The 21,255-nt window shown below is 39.9% G+C and overlaps 1 protein-coding gene across 5 annotated transcripts in view; it reads left to right on the top strand.

Annotated features, from left to right (window-relative positions):
• Nucleotides 1–787: 787 nt before the first annotated feature.
• The window catches only part of SDHAF4 (succinate dehydrogenase complex assembly factor 4), a 24,754-nt gene continuing 4,286 nt past the window's right edge, over nt 788–21,255 (top strand). For 4 of the 5 annotated variants that reach the window (XR_003430022.1, XR_003430016.1, XM_027093192.1 and 1 more), the window contains exons 1-2: nt 885–1,242; nt 12,154–12,303. Coding sequence is in view for 3 of the 5 variants with exons in the window: in XM_027093192.1 (XP_026948993.1) it covers nt 996–1,242; nt 12,154–12,303 (397 nt within the window). In the remaining 2 variants the exon portion in view is untranslated. Of the gene's footprint in view, nt 1,243–12,153; nt 12,304–13,326; nt 13,568–21,255 lie in introns of those variants that run through there. The other variant, XM_027093184.1, reaches the window with a different exon arrangement.

The following is a 21,255-nucleotide window of genomic DNA, read 5'->3' as shown; positions in this document are numbered from 1 at the left end:
CCCTGATCACTTGATTTCAGTGCCCATGAATTGAGGTAGATCCTTATCTCAAGCTATATCTCCTTCCAGGCAAAGAGTAGAAGATAAAGTTCTGCCCTCTGGGAGGATCTTTTTTCTCTCTGCTGTTCCTCGAGGGCCTCTGTTAAATGCAGCTCGAAATGCCAAAGCAGTCATTTGCCAGCTGGTCAGTATATTGAGCAAAGCCCTCCGTAATCCAGCTTTGAATTTTTTCCTCTGTCAGCTGGTCACAAGGAGCTCACCACTAAACTGTAGATATGAACTAAGGGTGACGTGTGTATGTAAGCTACCGAGCTACCTGCCAATGAAAACTGCTTGGGTTTTGGCTCTGGCCGCGTTCCGAATATACCACTGCCTCCTGGTGAAAGGAGTCCTTATCTAGGGGGACCAGATGACTCCGGTTCGTGATGAGAAACTCAAATTATACAGCCACCTGATATTACTCGGTCAGACATCACCAGGGCCCAAGAGCTGGCCAAGAACTTTCCTAAAAAAGGAAAAAAGGAAGGAATGAAGGAAGAAAAAACAAAAAACCCGAAGGACTCCGGTGTGATTCTGTGTAGACTTTCCACAGGTCCCATGAAGCCTCCTGACCTGCCACACGTGCTCCGAACACGGCAGGAGCCGCTGGAACCGGAGGGCGGATGCGCAGCTCTCCTTCCCAGCAGCTGGACCAGACGAGAGCCTTCTGCTCTGCGCTGCACCCAAACGTCATCTTCCAGGCCACCTGGTCAGTGGGTCAGAGTTCACTGAACAAGCAGAAATGTAAAAAAATAAAGACGGAGAACTGAGGGGAAAGAAGCCTATTGCACAGGCAAAAGAGAAGGTGCCCACTATTTGTGGACTGGAACAGCGAGCTTCCAAGAGACCTTCGCCTCAAATTGAGAGGAACAAACGGAAGCATTCCCTCATCCAACTTCAGCCATGATTTGAGGTTTTCATCAACACGAGCTTCAGGGTAGTTTGGGTTGTTCTTCATGATAAGGCCGAGCCGCTCCACTTTTTCCTGCATACAGCCAGGTGCGGGAGCGCGGGTTTCCGGCGCAGGCTACGGAGGCCCCGCCCGCCCCGCGGAGGCCCCGCCCGCCCCGCGGCCCCGCCCCTCCCGCGGGGCGTGCCGGGAAGACGCGGCTGTTGCGGACGCCGCGGGAGTTGGCGTCATGGTTGTGCTGGGCTTCACGTCGTTGCTGGGCCGCATCCCGGCCACAGCGTGGAGAGCGGCAAGTAAGGCGCCCGATCCTGGGGCCGAGGTCGCGGGCGGGGTCGCGAAGGCACGGATGCCGCGAGAAACGCGTCCGGCGGGGCAGCGGCGTGTCGCGGGCTCGGGGGCCCCGGGCCTGCCGAGCCTTCGTGTCCTGCACGGCCACCGCGCTCGTCCCCGGCATGTCCTTGCCGCCCGAGCTCAGGGCGGGACCGGAGCTGGACAGTCGCTGGGCCCCGCTGTCTGGACGCCTCCTTCCCGGCGGCCACCGCGATGACCACGAAGCGGGGCGGGCGTCCTGAGTCCTGGGGGGTTCGCAGGGCGCGCGGCATCTGGTGCGCGTGGAGAGTGTGGAAAAGCGGGCCCTGCGGCAGTGGACTCATCATTTGCTTATTTAGTTTATTTACAGCGAAAAAGATCTCTGGCAGTCTACAGTACTAGAAGTGGAAAAGTGCAGAATTTTGGAAAAGTGGGCCGAAGGCTAATAAGTATAATAAAAATTAGGTGAAACCAGGAATTATTCCTGAGAAAGTATGCATGCTTTCAGTAAAAACCAATCTTGTAAAACCCATTTTTGCTGGAAAATTTTCTCAAAATATTACAGCCTTAACCCACAGAGTATGCTAAGCCTAGTTTTAATTTAGGACACGCTGGAAAAATTGTGTTAAGTTGAAGACAATTCCGCCCCTCCTCCTGATGGGCCCCAGATTCCTATAAAGTTTGTTTTCCTTTCTGTAATCATCTCTCCCCAGACAGACTACCTGTTAAGTTGTAAAAATTTTAAATGATCCAGGAATGAATAATATATAAAGTAAAAATCCCATACTGTTCAAACCTCGAGGTAATAACTGTGAAGCTCCGTTGTGTGTTCATTCAATATCCCTTTTTCACTAATGTTCAAAACTTAAGAATGAAGTGTTTCATACCAAAAATTTACATAACACATGTGAGTTGTGAAGCAAAGCCAACATTTATGAATCCATTCTCCAGTTTAAGAAATAGAATATTTCCATTGCCAAGCGACTACCTGCTACCTGCTTCCTGATGCAATTGTGTAACTGCAAGCTTTTGATCTTTACAGAAAGGGCTCCATGCCATTTGTATTTATTTTACTTGCTTTTTTCACCTGACTGGTTTGAGATTCATCCATGTTGATATGTGATGCTGTAATTATTCATTGAGTTATGAGAGTGTATCATACGTTTTTCCTTTCCCCTTCTCAGTGGACATTGTGTAACTCTAGAAGCACCAGGATTGACTGCTACACATCTTGTGTACACTGTAGGTGTACTTGCACAAGGGGTTGAATTCCTGGAATATGTGGCATAGGCCTGTTCAGTTTTACAATATGATGGCAAGCTGTAAAGGCATTTTCCATTCCTACTGGCTATTTATACTTCTACCAGCAGTATTAGAGTTCCTGTTGCCCCACATACTTGCCAACATTGGATAGCATCAGAAAATATAATTTTTGTCTGCCTGTAGGGTGTTGAAACGGTATTTCATTACAATTTTGCGTTTCTCTGATTAGAGAAGTTAAACATCTTTTCGAAAGTTTTTCGCTTTTTTTGATGAAATATCTCTTCATTTTCTTATTGGGTTGTTTGTCTTTCTTATTTATATTCTTTACATGTATTTGACCACTATACCTTTTTTACTTATGTAAATGGCAGATAGCTTTGTTTGAGGGCGGAGGGAATGAAAAGTGCTTACTGAACTGAGAAGGCATCTTGAGACTGAAAAACACGGCAGGCAGGTTCATACAATCGGTGAATCAGTTTATCATAGGGTAACTTACCTGTAAAGGCTGAGAGCAGGCGGGCAACCGTCAGTAAAAATTAACAGCTGCCCTCCAAACCACCAAGGGGGCCATTGGGACAGTTTTATAGTTGACCTAGACTATGGAGGTACGTGCTTGGAAACAGGAAGTGCGTTCCTAAGATTTATGAGTAGGTAACTGGTCTTGTGGGTGCCCGGAATATGTCAGCGAAGATTTTCCTCATTGTTTGGGGACTAACAGAGTATAGAGGCCACCTGATCCGAATGATTATTGAACAATGTCGATTAACTGCTAAGCCCTTGACAACAGAGAGTGAGTGACTTCGCAGTACAGTCCTGGGTAGGGTCAGCAGAAAGCCTGTATGGGCCCAAGATGGCCTCACTTATGCTAACGGCCATACAAGCTCAAGCTCAGTTTGTGGACTGCTTTTGTTACTCTTATGGTGTCTTTTTTTAAAAAATTATCTTCAGCAGTAGACAGAATAAAATAATGGATCTGATTGTACAGTCACACAGATTCAAAGGAAAGGTGTCTTTTGATAAACAGGTATTCGTAATTTTATTATAATCTTGTCTTGATCCTTTTGTTTATTGTCTGTGCTTTGTGGTCTTTGTTAAAGCCTTCCCTACCCTAAGGTCGTAGAGATATTCTGTATTTTCTCCTCAAAGGTCTATAGTTTGGCTTTTTATATTTAAGCCTTTATGCTACCAGGAATTGATTTTCATGTATGGTGTGAGGCAGGAAACCAATTTCACTTTCTTCCCATGTCAGTAACCAGTTGTCCCAGGCCCATATATTGGACCTTCCCCCCGCCCGATGTAACGCCCCTGTCATAAATCAAGTTTACATACGCATATGCACGCGGGTTTATTTCTTGGCTCTCTTCAGTTCCATTGATCTATTTGTCTGTTCCTGTGATGTAACACCTATCTTAATGACCATGCCTTTGTAACAACTCTTGATATTTAGTAGGATAAGTCCTTTCATCTTGTTTTTCAGAAGTGTCTTGGCTATTCTTGGATATCTGCTTTCCATATAAAATTCTTTTAAAAAAAAGTTCCTGTTGGGGTTTGGTTACAACTGCTCAGTATTTTTTAAGATTATCATTTTCTGATTGCTGCTTATGTATAGAAACACAGTTGACTTATTTATTGATTTTGTGTCCAGTAACCTGGCTAAATTACTTTATTAATTTAAATAATTTATTTGCAGATTTTGGTGGGGCAGTGCTAGGTAGACACAAATATTGCCTGCAAATAATGAAAATCTAGTTCTCCCTTTCTAATCTTTATATCTTTTTCTTTTCTCTTGTTTCTCTGTCCTTGCTCAGATTTCCAGTACCATGTTGAGTAAAAGTGGTGATAGGCATACTTGTTCATAATTGTAAAGGAAATATGTTCATATTTCATCATGTAATATTAGCTGTAGGTGTGCCCTTTATTAGGTTAATGAAGTCCCTTGCCATTTCTAGAAGGATTTGGGGGGTTTTTTGTTTATGTAGTTGTCTGTTTTTTAAGACAGAATAAATCTTGAAATTTACTAATTCATTTTTCTTCATCTTGTTAATTCACTTTTCTCCTTTAATATGGTGGGTTGGTGAATTATAAATTTTTCTAGTGCTGAATCACTCTTGCATTTCTAGAAAATATTCAGATTGATCAGGTTGATTATATTATTAATTTAGTGTTGGGTTTGGTATGCTAATATTTTGTTTAGAAGTTGGCCTGTAATTTTCATGTCTTGGAATTTCCTTTTCTGGTTTTGAAATTAAAGTTATTCTAGCCTCTTAAAATGAATTCAAGAGTCTTCTCATCCTTTTCTCTTCTATATTAGATTTTTTTTTTTTTTTTAAGATTGAAATACTCTGTTCCTTGAGTGTCTGCTACAGATTGCCTACAAAACTGTCTAGACCTGCTCTTTTCTTTGAGGGAAGATTTTAAATTATTGGTTATTTTTGTAATGATTATTGTGGTATTTATCAGATTTTCTCTTCTAAAGTCAGTTTTGATAAGTTAAATTTTTTGAGAAAATTGTTCATTTTGTATACTTTAAATATATAGGCATAAAGTTCCTGGTTTGGGGTTTTTAAAAAACTTTTGTTCTATGTAGCTATGTACTCCTCTTTTACTCATATATTTTACCTTCTCTTGGTTTTTTTGGGTGTTTTTGTGTTTGTTGTTGTCGTTTTCATATTAGCTTTACCAAAGACTTCACAGTAGTTTTAGTCTTTTAAGAGAACCAACTTTTGGTTTTGTTGATCCTCTTAGTTTTATGTCTTTTATTTATGTTATTATTTTCTTCTCTTACTGTTTTTATTTTCTTTCCATTTTCTGTGGGTTCCCCTTTTTTTTAGAAGATGTGGAAATGGTGCATCTCACATGTCTTAGCTCAGGCTGCAATAACAAAGTACCGTAGACTGGGCGGCTTAAACATCAAACATTTGTTTTTCACAGATCTGGAGGCTGGAAAGTCCAAGATCAAGGTGCCAGCACATCTGGTCTTTGGTGTGAGCCTGCTTTCTGGTTCGCAGATGGCTGTCTTCCTGTTGTATCCTCATGTGGCAGAGAGCAGAAGGACCCTGAAAGCTCTCATAGCCTTTCTTATAAGGGCACTAATCCACCATGAGGGCTCCACCCTCATGATCTACTTGCCTTCCAAAGGCCCCACCTCCTAATATCATCACATCAGGGGTTAGAATTTCAGCATATGAATGTGGGGGGGGGTTGGGCACAAACCTTCCGTCCATAACATTGGCCCTTTTTTTTTTTTTGAACCATGGTAATGGTTCTCTTCATATAAACAGCATATGGCTAGATTTTGGTGAGTTTTTATTTTGAAGTCCAACAGCATACCTTTTAACTGGAGAGTTCAGTCGATTTACAATTATAGTTACTGATAAAATTGGCTTTATTTCTACCATCTTATTTTTCACACCTTCTATTTGTCATACTTTGAATTCAGTGTTTGCTTTTTTCATTTGTTTCCTCTGCTAGAAAAACAGGAAAAAAATGAAGATACACACTGCTTTGGAAGATATACACTGCTTTTTATTGGTTACCCTTGAAATCTAAATGCATGCTTAAGGAAGTTGAAAGTTAATTAATACCTTTATTCTCCTCCTAAATAGTACAAAGCTTAAAAATGCTTTGAATTCACTCACCCTCCACTTCTGTTGTTCAGCCTTTTAGGGGTGTGTGTGTGTGTGTGTGTTGTGTGTATGTTAGGTGGAATTGTGTAGTAACACAAATCAATACTGTTATTGCACTTCTATACAGTCAACATATAAAACTTTTGTCTTCTATTTTATCTCACACTTTATTTTTTGATCACTTTCTTTTTATAAATTTATTTTCTTTGTCATGAGAACGCTTAGGATTTACTCTTTTAACAACTTTTAAAATTTTTATTTATTTATTTATTTTTGCTGCGTTGGGTCTTCGTTGCTGCGTGCGGGCTTTCTCTAGTTGCATCGAGTGGGGGCTTCTCTTCAGTGTGGTGCTTGGGCTTCTCATTGCTGTGGCTTCTCTTGTTGCAGAGCATGGACTCTAGGTGGGCTCTAGAGTGCAGGCTCAGTAGTTGTGGCGCACGGGCTTAGTTACTCTGTGGCATGTGGGATCTTCCCAGACCAGAGCTCAAACCTGTGTCCCCTGCATTGGCAGGTGGATTCTCAACCACTGCACCACCAGGGAAGTCCTTGGATCAGTTTCTTAAAGTACATTGTTTAGAAGTTCCCTTTGGTGACAGTCTTGTGATAAAGTTCTGTGGTTTTTGTAAATATACATTTTATTTTTAATCTGAAAATATGGTTTTATTTCTCTCCTGTTCTTGAAAGTAGTTTCAATGGCTGCATCATTTTCTCACAGCTCTATCTCTTCTGGCTTTCATTATAGCTAATGGGAAGTCATCTGTCTAATTTTTATTCCTTTACTAGTAATGTCTTTGATCTGACTGCTTTTTTAGATCTTCCTTTAATATTGGGTTCTTCATTTTACTTTGTGTCCACGTGTTTTTTGGCTTTTCTTTTTAATATAATTTTATTTATTTTTTATACAACAGGTTCTTATTAGTTATCTATTTTATACATATTAGTGTATATATGTCAATCCCAATCTCCCAATTCATACCACCACCACCACCACCCCCGCCGCTTCTCCCCCTTGGTGTCCATACATTTGTTCTCTACATCTGTGTCTTTGTTTCTGCCCTGCAAACCAGTTGATCTGTACCATTTTCCTAGGTTCCACATATATGCATTAATGTACGATATTTGTTTTTCTCTTTCTGACTTACTTCACTCTGTATGACAGTCTTTAGATCCATCCATGTCTCTACAAATGACCCAATTTCATTCCCTTTTATGCCTGAGTAATATTCCATTTGTATATATGTACCACATCTTCTTTCTCCATTCGTCTGTCTATGGGCATATAGGTTGCTTCCGTTAACTGGCTATCGTAAATAGTGCTGCAGTGAACATTGGGGTACATGTGTCTTTTTGAATTATGGTTTTCTCTGGGTATATGCCCAGTAGTTGGGATTGCTGGATCATATGGTAATTCTATTTTTAGTTTTTTAAGGAACCTCCATACTCTTCTCCATAGTGGCTGTATCAATTTACATTCCCACCAACAGTGCAAGAGGGTTCCCTTTTCTCCACACCCTCTCCAGCATTTGTTGTTTGTAGATTTTCTGATGATGCCCATTCTAACTGGTGTGAGGTGATATCTCATTGTAGTTTTGATTTGCACTTCTCTAATAATTAGTGATGTTGAGCAGCTTTTCATGTGCTTCTTGGCCATCTGTACCTCTTCTTTGGAGAAATGTCTGTTTAGGTCTTCTGCCCATTTTTTCATTGCATTGTTTGTTTCTTTAATATTGAACTGCATGAGCTGTTTATATATTTTGGAGATTAATCCTTTGTCCGTTGATTCATTTGCAAATATTTTCTCCCATTCTGAGGGTTGTCTTTTCATCTTGTTTGTAGTTTCCTTTGCTTTGCAAAAGCTTTTAAGTTTCATTAGGTCCAATTTGTTTATTTTTGTTTTTATTTCCATTACTCTAGGAGGTGGATCAAAAAGATCTTACTGTGAGTTATGTCAAAGAGTGTTCTTCCTATGTTTTCCTCTAAGAGTTTTATAGTGTCTCGCCTTATATTTAGGTCTTTAATCCATTTTCAGTTTATTTTTGTGTATGGTATTGGGGAGTGTTCTAATTTCATGCCTTTATATTTGGCTGTCCAGTTTTCCCAGCACAACTATTGAAGAGACTGTCTTTTCTCCATTGTATATCTTTGCCTCCTTTGTTGACCATAGGTGTGTAGGTTTATCTCTGGGCTTTCTGTCCTGTTCCATTGATCTATATTTCTGTTTTTGTGCTAGTACCATATTGTCTTGATTACTGTAACTTTGTAGTATAGTCTGAAGTCAGGGAGTCTGATTCCTCCAGCTCCATTTTTTTTCCCTCAAGACTGCTTTGGCTATTGGGGGTCTTTTGTGTCTCCAGACAAATTTTAAGATTTTTTTGTTCCAGTTCTGTAAAAACTGCCACTGGTAATTTGATAGGGATTGCATTGAATCAGTAGGTTGCTTTGGGCAGTATAGTCATTTTCACAATATTGATTCTTTCAATCCAAGAACATGGCGTATCTCTCCATCTGTTTGTGTCATCTTTGATTTCTTTCATCAGTGTCTTACAGTTTTCTGAGTACAGGTCATTTACCTCCTTAGGTAGGTTTATTCCTAGGTATTTTATTCTTTTTGTTGCAGTGGTGAATGGGATTGTTTCCTTAATTTCTCTTTCTGATCTTTCGTTCTTAGTGTATAGGAATGCAAGCGATTTCTGTGCATTAAATTTGTATCCTGCAACTTTACCAAATTCATTGATTAGCTCTAGTAGTTGTCTGGTGACATCTTTAGGATTCTCTATGTATAGTATCATGTCATCTGCAAACAGTGACAGTGTTACTTCTTCTTTTCCAATTTGTATTCCATTTATTTCTTTTTCTTCTCTGATTGCCGTGGCTAGGACTTCCAAAACTATGTTGAATAATAGTGGCAAGCATGGACATCCGTGTGATTTGGGACCTAGAATGTCTTTCAGTTGTGCGTGGTTTATATTCACCAACATTTTCAATATAATATTTTTCTAAATAGTCAACCACAAAAAACGAAGAACAGATTATTATATGAAATATATTAGTACGATCAGAAACTCATATTTCTGTTACCCATATAATTTTTTTTAATAAATTTATTTATTTTTGGCTGTGTTGGGTCTTCGTTGCTGCACACAGGGCTTTCTCTACTTGCTGTGAGCGGGGGCTGCTGTTTGTTGCGGTGCACAGGCTTCTCATTGCGGTGGCTTCTTTTGTTGCAGAGCACGGGCTCTAGGCATTTGGGCTTCAGTAGTTGAGGCATGCAGGCTCAGTAGTTGTGCCTCGCGGGCTCTAGAGCACAGGTTCAGTAGTTGTGGTGCACGGGCTTAGTTGCTCCACGGCATGTGGGATCTTCCTGGTCCCGTGCTCAAACCCATGCCCCCTACATTGGCAGGCAGATTCTTAACCACTGCACCACCAGGGAAGCCCCCATATAGTTTCTTAATAAAAATAAATGCAGCTTTACAAGATATTTTTTTGCAGGTTTTTCTCTTTTGATATTTAGTGCATGCTTAACTAAGTATTATTTTGAGGACATAATTAAAAGTAAAATATGCCCTGAAATATTGAAGTGGAAGTTTGAAGGCAGAATGGTCTGTAATCTAACTCAATAAATACATTAAAATTTTAGGTGTTTTTATTTTAATATGTATAGAAATTGTTATTGATTCACAGATTCTTCTCAGCCAATTAGTATCATAAATGTGAAGTATTTTATGTAAGTGAGTATTTAGGTGGGAGAAGTCTATATTCTGTAAGTCGTTGTAGCTTTCTTAATACATTCAGTTGTATATTTATTTTCTTAATCCTTGAATTTTGTTGGCTGAAGACTAATCTGCATTACAGTTGGACATTCAGACAATCAACAATGTTGCTAGACACTGAGATATATGCAGTGGATGTGCAAATTAACAGCCTGATGTACTATTTTGAAATTGTTAATGCAGTTTGTATGTAATGTTAACTTTATGTAATCTTACAAACATGTCAATGTAAATTCCAAATTGGCTGTGGAGGGTGTATATATATATATATATATATATATATACACACACATACATGGAGACATATATACATACAAATACTTGTGCATATCTATTTGCATGTGTGTATATGTGTGTGTGTGTGTGTGTGTATATATATATAATTTTTTAAAGCGGGGGGTTGGGTGATGTAGTCATTATTGGAATATGAATAAAATACATGTAGTGAAAGAAAATCCTAACTACGTGTAATGCTATCAGGAGCTTCCAGATAATTCTATAATAACAATAATAGATACAGTCTGTCACTGTGCTAAGTGCTTTGCCTGAATTGTCCAGTTTAATCTATTTAGTAACCTCATGAGGTAGATACTGTTATATTCAATTTAGAGGGGAAGAAATGGATTTAGAAAGGGTAAATAACTTGACAAAGGTCAAACAACTAGTAAGTATTTGTTTTAGTTTCTTATTGCTGGTGTAACAAATTACCACAAACTTAGTGGCTTAAAAATCCTTACAGTTCCAGAGGTGAGAAGTCTGCAATGGGTCTCTCTGTGCTGAAACCAAGGTGTTAGGGTTGTGTTTCTCCTGGGTGCTCTAGGGGAGAATCTGTTTCCTCCCTTTTCCATCTTCCAGAGGCTGCCCAAGTTCCTGGACTTGGTGGCCCTTTCCTCCATCTTTAGAGCCAGCAACATCATCAAGTCTGTCTCTCACTGCCACCTCTCTGGTTCTCTCTTCCAGTTCTCTCTTCCCCTTTTAAGAACCCCTGTGATGACAGTGGACCCACCCAGGTAATCCAGGACAGTCTACCTAGTTCGGGGTCATCTGATGAGCAACTTCAGTTCCATCTCTTACCTAATTCTCCTTCACCATGTGACCTAGCCTGCACATAGTTTCCAGATATTAGGTTCTCACCCTCTTTGGGGGCCATTACTGTGCCTGCCACAGTGGTGTGACCAGAACTGGTACCCACCTCTGTCTGCCTCTAAAGCTCTTCCTTGAGGAAGTTGAAGACCCCAACCCTGAGGTCATTTTTCAGAGTGGTTTTGCCCTTACTGAACATTATCTCAACAAGGGTTGGATAACTTTCATAATACTGAAAGTTTACCTTTCTCATTGTAACCTAGAAAGTGAGCTCATTTATAAATTGCAGGTGCCCAATACAGTTTAAGATGTTTAATTGGCAGAAAAAGAGGGGCATGATTAGGATTTAAATATAAGAATACTAAACACAGTGCCTTGTGACTTACAGAGATTTAAATAGTAAATATTGTCATTGAAAAGTTCCTACTACTTAGTTACTCTTAATGATCTGATTCCTGGTATTTTTGGCATTGCTTCAGACAGGAATCCATATTTTATTTTATTTTATTATTTAATGTTTTAAAAATAAATCTATTTTATTATTTATTTTTCGCCTTGTTGAGTCTTCATTGCTGTGCACAGGCTTTCTCTAGTTGCGGCGAGCGAGGGCTACTCTTTGTTACGGTGTGCGGACTTCTCATCATGGTGGTGTCTCGTTGCAGAGCACAGGCTCTAGGCGCGCAGGCCTCAGTAGTTGTGATGCATGGGCTCAGTAGTTGTGGAGCGTGGTCTCTAGAGTGCAGGCTCAGTAGTTGTGGCACACGGGCTTAGTTGCTCCGCAGCATGTGGTATCTTCCTGGACCAGGGCTCGAACCTGTGTCCCCTGCATTGGCAGGCGGATTCTTAACAACTGCGCCACCAGGGAAGTCCCAGGAATCCGCATTTTATATCTGTTTTTGCAATTTTGATAATGGTTAACTAACTCATTTCAAAGCTCTTCTTTTCAAACTGATAGCATTGGTTGCCTCCGAGGAAAGGAACTGGCCGTCTGAAAGATAGGGGCAGAGGGAAGGGTTGTCACTGTGTGTCCTTCTGTACTTTTTAATTTTGATAACTGTGAATATGTAAGCTTAACACAAGTAAGTAAAAGTGTTACATTTTGAAGTAGAATAAATGAACAGCTCCTATTTTTTCACTGTCTTCACTCTGCTAGGATCACCCATTCTGTGTCATTCTTTGAGGAAAATAAGTTCTCAAGGAGAAAAATCCAAACCCATCAAACAACCCCTTAAGAAGCCAAAGTTACCAGAAGGTCGTTTTGATGCACCAGAAGATTCCAATTTAGAGAAAGAACCACTGACAAGTGAGTAGAGTAAACCTCCTCTCTTAATTTTTGGTCTCAAAGAAAGTGTTTCTGTCATTGAGAAGCAAATGAAAGGAAGGAAGCATGTTATTGTTTATAATTCTTCATTGACAGTAATAAAGAACATTTCAACAATGAATAAAATTACCATACAGTAAGTCCTCTATATACAAACGAGTTCTGTTCCGAGAGCACATTCGTAAGTCCAATTTGTTCGTAAGTCCAACAGAGTTAGCCTTGGTACCCAACTAACACGATCGGCTATATAGTACTGTACTGTAATAGGTTTATAATACTTTTCACACAAATAATACATAAAAAACAAAGAAAACATTTTTAATCTTACAGTACAGTCCCTTGAAAAGTACAGTAGTGCAATACAACAGCTGGCACACAGGGGCTGGCATCAAGTGAACAGGCAAGAAGACTTACTGACTGGAGGAGGGAGAGGAGGTAGGAGATGGTAGAGCTGAAGGATTATCAGCAATAGGAGACAGAGGGCAAGCTGCACTTTCACTCACCCCTGATGTTGATGGAATGCACGTTCATATCTTTGAAAGTTTGCAACATGAAGGTTCGTATGTAGGGGACTTACTGAATTGACTGTCAGTATGTATGGGTTAAAAAAAAGATTTCCAGGTCCCTGGTAGTGATTGATTATGTTTGATTAATTTATTTATTACACCCCATTATTCGCATGGCAAAATATATGAATTAAGATGCAAATAACAGAAACTTACTTGAACAGACTTAAGCAGAAGGTAGGGTATGCTGTTATTAAGGTACAGGGAACAAGTGAGGCTCCCTAGGGCAGTAATGCTGCTGGGCCTTAGAAGAAGACTGGGACCTCAGGACTAAACACTGTATGGAAACCAGGGTGTTCTTCCTTCTCTTGTCTTTGGTACCTACTCTTCATTGTTTTCTGTCTCCATACTCCCTTCTGAGTCCACTGGGCAGAAAGTAACTGCTCCTAGTAGCTACTCAGTTCAAGAGAACAACAAGACTGAAAATACAATTTCTTAGTCCTGATTTCAGATTCCTTAAGAAGAGAGCTCCTTGGCCTACCTTGGATCAGATGTCCACAGCTAAATCAACCAGTGGCCAGTGGCCTGGTGAAAATGTGGTTGTTCTCACTGTAACTACATGGCTGGGGAAAGAGAAGGGGATGTTTTGGAGAATAAAGAGGTTTTTGGGCGGGAGAAGGGATGCTAGACTAAACATTATTTTGTATTCAGTATATATAAAATTTGTTTCATGTCTTAAAGCTTTTTTTTTTAAGTACTACTTTATTTTCATGTTATATCCTTTTGTACCTTTGAATTGTGGAAAATGTGCAGATATTAGCTATTCAAAAATAGCATTTCATACAGCATAAATGTAAACATACCACTTTGAAACTTTGGCAAGGCTGCCCTGCTTGTCCGGTTTTTCCAGTCTCATGAGCGCTAACCCATCTATGAAGTGAAGCATCCTAGGCAAGAAGATACCAGTAGAGGATACAGGGACCTGTGTCTGGAATTCTTCCTAGAATATAAAAGCTTTGGGGGTTTGCTCATTCATTAAATATTTCAGATTATAGCACTCTACCAAGCCCAATCTCATAACCAGATCAACCAGCCAAGGTGATGGAAGCTTTTAAAAAGTTGCCAGTAATCTAGAGGTAAAATTTCTCTTCAAAGGTTTTAGCTAAGCATAAAAATCTGAGAGGAAATACTTCCTTAAAATGTCTCACACAAAAGCAGCAGTCTCAGAAATAAACACTCACGTATATGCTTGATTGATTTTTGACATGATTGCCAATACCATTCAGTGGCGAAAAGGACAGTCTTTTCAATAAGTGGTGCTGAGAAAACAGGATATCCACATGTAAAAGAATGAAATTGGACCCCTTACCTTACACCATATTCAAAAACTAATTCTAAATATGTCAAAGACCTAAACTTAAGAGGGAAAACTGTAAAACTCTTAGAAGAAAATTGGGCAGACTCTTCATGTCCCTGGATTTGACAATGATTTCATGCATATGACACCAAAAGCACAAGCAACAAATGTGAAAATAGATAAATAAGACATCAACAAAATTAAGAAATTTTGTTCATATGAGAACATTATCAAGAAAGAGAAAAATAACCTACAGAATGGGGGAAAATATTTGTAAATCATATATTTGAAAAGAATTAATATCCAGAATAAAGAACTCCTACAATTCAACAACAACGAAAACAACCCAATTCAAAAATGGGCAAAGGGGCTTCCCTGGTGGCGCAGTGGTTGAGAGTCCGCCTGCTGATGCAGGTGACACGGGTTCATGCCCTGGTCCGGGAAGATCCCACATGCTGCGGAGCGGCTGGGCCAGTGAGCCATGGCCTCTGAGCCTGTGCGTCTGGAGCTTGTGCTCCGCAACGGGAGAGGCCACGACAGTGAGAGGCCCGCGTATTGCAAAAAAAAAAAAAAAATCTACATATGGAACAATTTCACTGGAAACTAGCAGAAAGACCCTGGTACAATCAAGACTGTAAAAAAATATCCACACATAATTGGGTAGGAAGGGAAGAAAAGTGATCAGGTCAGGACCTGTGCCCCTGGGAGAGGACTCAGAAGAAAATGGAGAATCCATGGCAGAGACCCACCATGGGCAGTGAGTGCTGAGAACCACAGATTGGGTGCCCTAGTCCTGGCGTCCTCCACTGGGGAGATGAGCCCCCTTGGCCGGTTGGAGGGCAACTGGGACTCCCAGGAGGGCAGAGGGACCTGGACTCCGCTTGTGAGGAGGGTGCACGCAAGCTTGGCCCAAAGGCAGGGCAGAGGGAGGTCTGCTCCAGCAGCTGCCAAGTCCTGCGGCGGCCTCATCATGCACCCCAGCCCCAAGCCAAGCCAACTCTCTGGGGCAGCCACTACCAGGAGGAAGACTCAGCCGTGGGACACAGCGGTGACCCAGCCCCAGGGTGGAGCCTGGGAGGGGTAGCGGCAGCCATTGTCGGCACCTACTCAAGTGGCACAGCAGAAGCAGCCCAGACCTCTGACAGCAGCTGGCCTGCCACAGCTCACTCCTGGTACACGCCGAGAGTCCACACGGGCCCCCCGCAGCGCTGCAGTGTGGCTCCACAGCCAGATGGAGGTGACGGGCTGGGGGCAGTGATCAGCTGAGAGGGTCAAAGTGGACTTGTACCGAGGCTACATCTGAGTGGAGCATGGGAAACAAATATGTGCACCTGAACAGGCAGTGAAGCAGAGACAGCTCAGACCTCTGTCTGAGGCTGACATGAGCGGAGAGCCCACACAGGCCCCACTCACTTCAGCACTTCCTGCTCTGGGGCAAGGAGAGAGGAAAAGACCCACTTAATGGGAACAGAGCCAGCTCATGCCTGACCCTCAGGGCTTCTGCTCCAGCAACCTGGGATCAGACCCCACCCCTGATAGGACAGTGACAGCCACCTAGCAGAGGGGAAGTCCTGCCCCACACCTGGCTCCATCTCTAGCCCCTCCACCAGCAGGCCCACCTCCTACCAAGGAGATAGCTGTCAGCACACCCTGAGGAAAGACATGATTTGCGTCCATGTCAAATTCAGTTCTCCCACAAAAGGCATTGGGCACACGCAGTCTGTATAGGGACACTCGTACATAAGAACACTCCTTCAAGGTAACTTTCACCTAAATTCACAGAGGCAGGAAAAGTTAAGCAAAATGAAAAGGGAGAGGAACTCCTCTCAATTGAAAGCAGTAGAAAACCCCTGAAAAAACCATTAATGAAACAGTTGACTAGATAAAGAATTCAAAGCATTGGTTATAAGAATGTTAACTGAATTAGGGGGAAGAATACATCTACACAGCAATGTTTTTTAACAAGGAACTAGAAAATATAAAAAAAGACCCAATCAGAAATGAAGAATTCAATAGTTGAAGTAAAAAACACACTAGAAGGAATGAATAATGCATAAGTGATCTGGAAGATAGAATAATGCACATCACCCCATCAGAACAGCAAAAAGAAAGGCAGTTTTTTTGTTTGTTTTTTTTTGCAGTACACGGGCCTCTCAGTGTTGTGGCCTCTCCCGCTGCGGAGCACAGGCTCTGGACGCGCAGGCTCAGCGGCCATGGCTCACCGGCCCAGCTGTTCCGCAGCATGTGGAATCTTCCCAGACCGGGTCACGAACCCGTGTCCTGTGTCGGCAGGCGGACTCTCAACCACTGCACCGCCAGGGAAGCCCAAGAAAGGCAGTTTTAAAAACTGAAAACAGTCTAAGAGATCTCTGGGATAACATATAAGGAGCCCAGAAGGAGGAGAGAGAGAGAGAAGGGAATTGAAAATGTATTTGAGGAAATTGTGACTGAAAACTTCCACAATCTGAAGAAAGAAACAGATATTGAGGTACAGGAAGAGGGTCCAAACAAGATGAACCCAAACAGATGCACACCAAGACATATCGTAATTAAAATGGCAAAAGTTTGAATTCTGAAGGCAGCAAGAGAAAAACAGCGTCATACACAAGGAAGTCCCTATAAGTCTGTCACCTGATTTCTCTGCAGAAACTTTACAGGCCAGAAGGGAGCAGCACGACATATTCAAAGTCCCGAAAGGGAAAACCTTCAACCTAGGGTACTCTATTCAGCAAGATTATCATTAAAATAGAAGGAGTGATAAAGGGCGTCTCAGATAAGCAAAAGCTAAGAGTTCATCAATACTAAACTTAACTTAAAAGAAATGTTGAAGGGACTTCTCTGGGTGGAAAAGAAGTAAGCTGTAGGAAAGGGGAAATCCTGATAGGAAAGGCAAATATATAGTAAGGACTGAGGATCAACCACTTAAATAAGCCAGTACAAAGATTAAAAACAAAAAATTGTAAAAGCATTTGGTTAACTGTTGCCTGCAGTGACCTGGGACATAGACCCCACATACCTAATGAACTTGTAGCTGTAAGGGAAGGGCTGGAAAACTGAACCTTAATAATATCTGTTGGTTGTTACTGACTGTTTGGCAAGGAATTAAAAAGAAAGAGATGAACTTAAAAAAAAGTGTAGCAGCAACTGTAACTACAATAAACAGTTAAGAGATAAACATGAAGATCTAAAATGTGACATCAAAAACATAAAATGTAGGGGAGAGGTGTAAAAACTGTAGATCTTTTCAAATACATCTGAACTTAAATGACTATCAGTTCAAACCAAGTAGATATAGTTACAGGTCAACATATATGAATCCCATGGTAATCACAAATCAAAACTACAGTAGATAAAACTAAAAAGAATACAAGCATACTACTAAAGAAAATCATCAAACCACAAGAGAAGAAACGAAAAGAAGAAATGAACAAAGAAATAGAAAAACAACTAGGAAACATAAAATGGCATTAACCACATACCTATCAGAAATTAAATGTCAAAGAACTAAAAAATCAAAAGACATAGGGTGATGAGGCCCTTCTATTTGCTGCCTACAAGAGACTCACTTCAGAGCCAAAGACACAGACAAAGTGAGGGGATGGAAAAAGTTATTTCATGCAAACAGAAATGACAAGAAAGTGGGGGTAGCAATACTCATATCAGATAAAGTAGACTTTAAACAAAGACTGTAACAAAAGACAGAGAAGGGCATTATATAATGGTAAAGGGATCAATACAAGAAGAGGATGTTATCATTAACATAAATACTTGAAACAGGAGCACCTAAATATATAAAGCAAATACTAACAGACAAAAAGGGAGAAATTCACAATAATAGTAGAGCACTTTAACACCACACTTACATTAATGCACAGATCATCCAGACAGAAAATCAATAAGGCAACACTGGTCTTAAATGACACAATAGACCTCTTGGACTTAACAGATATGTACAGAACATTACATCCAAAAACAACAGAATACACATTATATTCAAGTGCACATGGAACATTCTCCAGGATAGATCACATGCTAGGCCATAAAACAAGTCTCAAAAAAATGTGAGAAGATAGAAATTATATCAAACATTTTTTCCGACCATAGCAGTATAAAACTAGAAATCAATTACAAAAAGAAGAATGGGAAAAGAACAAATACTTAGAGACTAAAACAACATGCTACTAAAAAACCAATGGGTGAATGAAGAAATCAAAGAGGAAATCAGAAAATACCTCAAGACCAAAGAAAATGGAAATTCAACACTCCAAAACCTATAGGGTGCAGCAAAAGTAGTTCTAAGAAGGAAGTTTATAGCAGTACAGGCCTTTCTCAAGAAAGAAGAAAAATCTCAAGTAAACAACCTAACCTGCCACTTAAAAGAATTAGAAAAAGAAGAACAAAGCCCAAAGTCAGCGATAGGAAGGAGATAAAGATCAGAGGGGAAATGAAATAGTGATCAACAAAACAATAGAAAAGATCAGTAAAACCAAGAGCTGTTTTTTTTAAAAGATGAACAAAATTGGTAAACATTTAGCAAGGATCACCAAGAATAAAAGAGAGAAGACCCAAATAAAATAAGAAATGACAGAGGAGAAGGAACAGCAAAAACCACAGATACAAAAAATCATAAGAGAACACTACTAACAGTTATATGTCAATGAATTGGACAACCTATAAAAAATGGATAAATTTCTAGAAACATACAACCTGTCAAGACTGAATCAAAAAGAAATAGACAACTTGAACAGACTGATCACTAGTAGTAAAGTTGAATCTGTAATTTAAAAACTCCCAGCAAACAAAAGTCCAGGACCAGACAGCTTCAAAGGAGAATTCTACCAAACATATAAAGAAGAGCTAATACCTAACCACCTCAAACTATTCCAAAAAATTGCAGAGGATGGAACACTCTCAAATTCATTCTACAAGGCCACCAATAATTACCCTGATACCAAAACCACACAAAGACACTACAAAAAAAGAAAATTACAGGTCAATATCAATGAATATAGATTCTAAAATCCTCAACAGAATATTAGCAAACTGAATCCAAAAATATATTAAAAGGATTGTATATGATGATCAATTTGGATTTATTCCAGGGACACAAAGATTGTTCAGTATTTGCAAATCAATTAATGTGATATACCACATTAACAAAAGGAAGGATAAAAACCAACTGATCATCTCAATAGATGCAGAAAAACCATTTGACAAAATTCATTATCCATTCATTATAAAATTCTCACCGAAGTGGGTATAGAGGGAACATATCTCAACATAATAAAGGCTATTTATGACAAATCCACAGCTAACATCATATTCAGCAGTAAAAGTTGAAAGCCTTTCTTCTAACTCAGGAACAAGACAGGGATGCCCACTCTTTGCCCCTTCTATTTAACATAGTATTGGAAGTTCTAGCCACAGCAATCAGACAAGGAAGATAAATAGGTATGCAAATGTGAAGGGAAGAAGTAAAACTCATTATTTGCAGATCCATGATACTATATATAGAAAACCCTAATGTCTCCACCAAAAAACTATTAGCACTAATAAATGAATTCTGTAAAATTGCAGAATACAAGATTAATATACAGAAATATGTTTCCTTTACATACACTAATAATGAACTATCAGAAAGATAAAGTGAAAAAAATATCCCCATTAAAATCACACCAAAAAGAATACAATACCTAGGAATAAACTTAAAGGTGAAAGACCTGTACTCTGAAAACTATGAAACAATGATAAAGGCAATTGATAAAAGAAATGGAAGGATATCCTGTGCTCTTGGATTGGAAGAATTAATATTGTTAAAATGGCCATACTACCCAAAGCAATCTCCAGATTAAATGCAATCTCTATCAAAATACTCATGACATTTTTCACAGAACTAGAACAAATAAGCCTAACATTCGTATAGAACCACAGAAGGCCCCAAATTGCCAAAACAATCTGGAGGAAAAAGAACAAATCTGGAGGTGTCAAGCGCCCAGACTTCAGACTATACTACAAAGCTACAGTAATCAAAACAGCATGGTACCGGCACAAAAACATACACATAGATTAATGGAACACAATAGAGATCCCAGAAGTAAACCCATGAACCTTTGGTCAATTAATCTACAACAAAGGAGGCAAGAATATACAATGGAAGAAGACAATCTCTTTAGTAAGTTGTGCTGGGAAAACTGGACAGCTACATGTACAAGAATGAGATTAGAACATTTCCTCACACCATATACAAAAATAAACTCAATGGACTAAATATCTAAATGTAAGACCTGAAGCCATAAAACTCATTGAAGAGAACATAGGCAGAACACTCTTTGACATAAATTGTAGCAATATTTTTTTGGATCTGTCTCCTAAGGCAAAAGAAGTAAACAGATGGGACCTAATTAAACTTAAAAACTTTTGCACAGCTAAGGAACCGTGGACAAAACGAAAAGACAACCTGTGAATGAGAGAAAATATTTGCAAACGATATGACCAACACAGGGTTAATATCCAAAATATATAAACAGCTCATACAACTCAATATAAAAAAACAGTCCAATCCAAAAATGGGCAGAAGACCTGAATAGACATTTTTCCAAAGAAGACATACACATGGCCAACAGGCACATGAAAAAATGCTCAACATCACTAATTATTAGAGAATTTCAAATCAGAACTACAGTGGGGTACCACCTCACACTGGTCAGAATGGCCATCATCAAAAAGTCAACAAATAATAAATGCTAGAGAGGGTGTGGAGAAAAGGGAACCCTCCTTACACTGTTGGTGAGAATGTAAATTGGTGCATCCAATATGGAAAACATTATGGAGGTTCCTCAGAAAACTGAAAATAGAACTACCATATGACCCAGCAATTCCACTACTATGTACATATCCAAAGAAAATGAAAACACTAATTTGAAGAGATACGTGCACCCCAGCGTTCATAGCAGCATTATTTACAATAGCCAAGATATGGAAGCAACTTAAGCGACCAACAGATGAATGGATAAAGAAGATACATACACACACACACACACACACACACACACACACACACACACACACACA

The sequence above is a fragment of the Aethalodelphis obliquidens genome, unplaced genomic scaffold (assembly GCF_003676395.1).
Source record: "Aethalodelphis obliquidens isolate GAN/ISIS:26980383/991018 unplaced genomic scaffold, ASM367639v1 scaffold3, whole genome shotgun sequence".
Classification (NCBI taxonomy): domain Eukaryota; kingdom Metazoa; phylum Chordata; class Mammalia; order Artiodactyla; family Delphinidae; genus Aethalodelphis; species Aethalodelphis obliquidens.
This window is presented reverse-complemented; position numbering and strand designations above follow the sequence as displayed.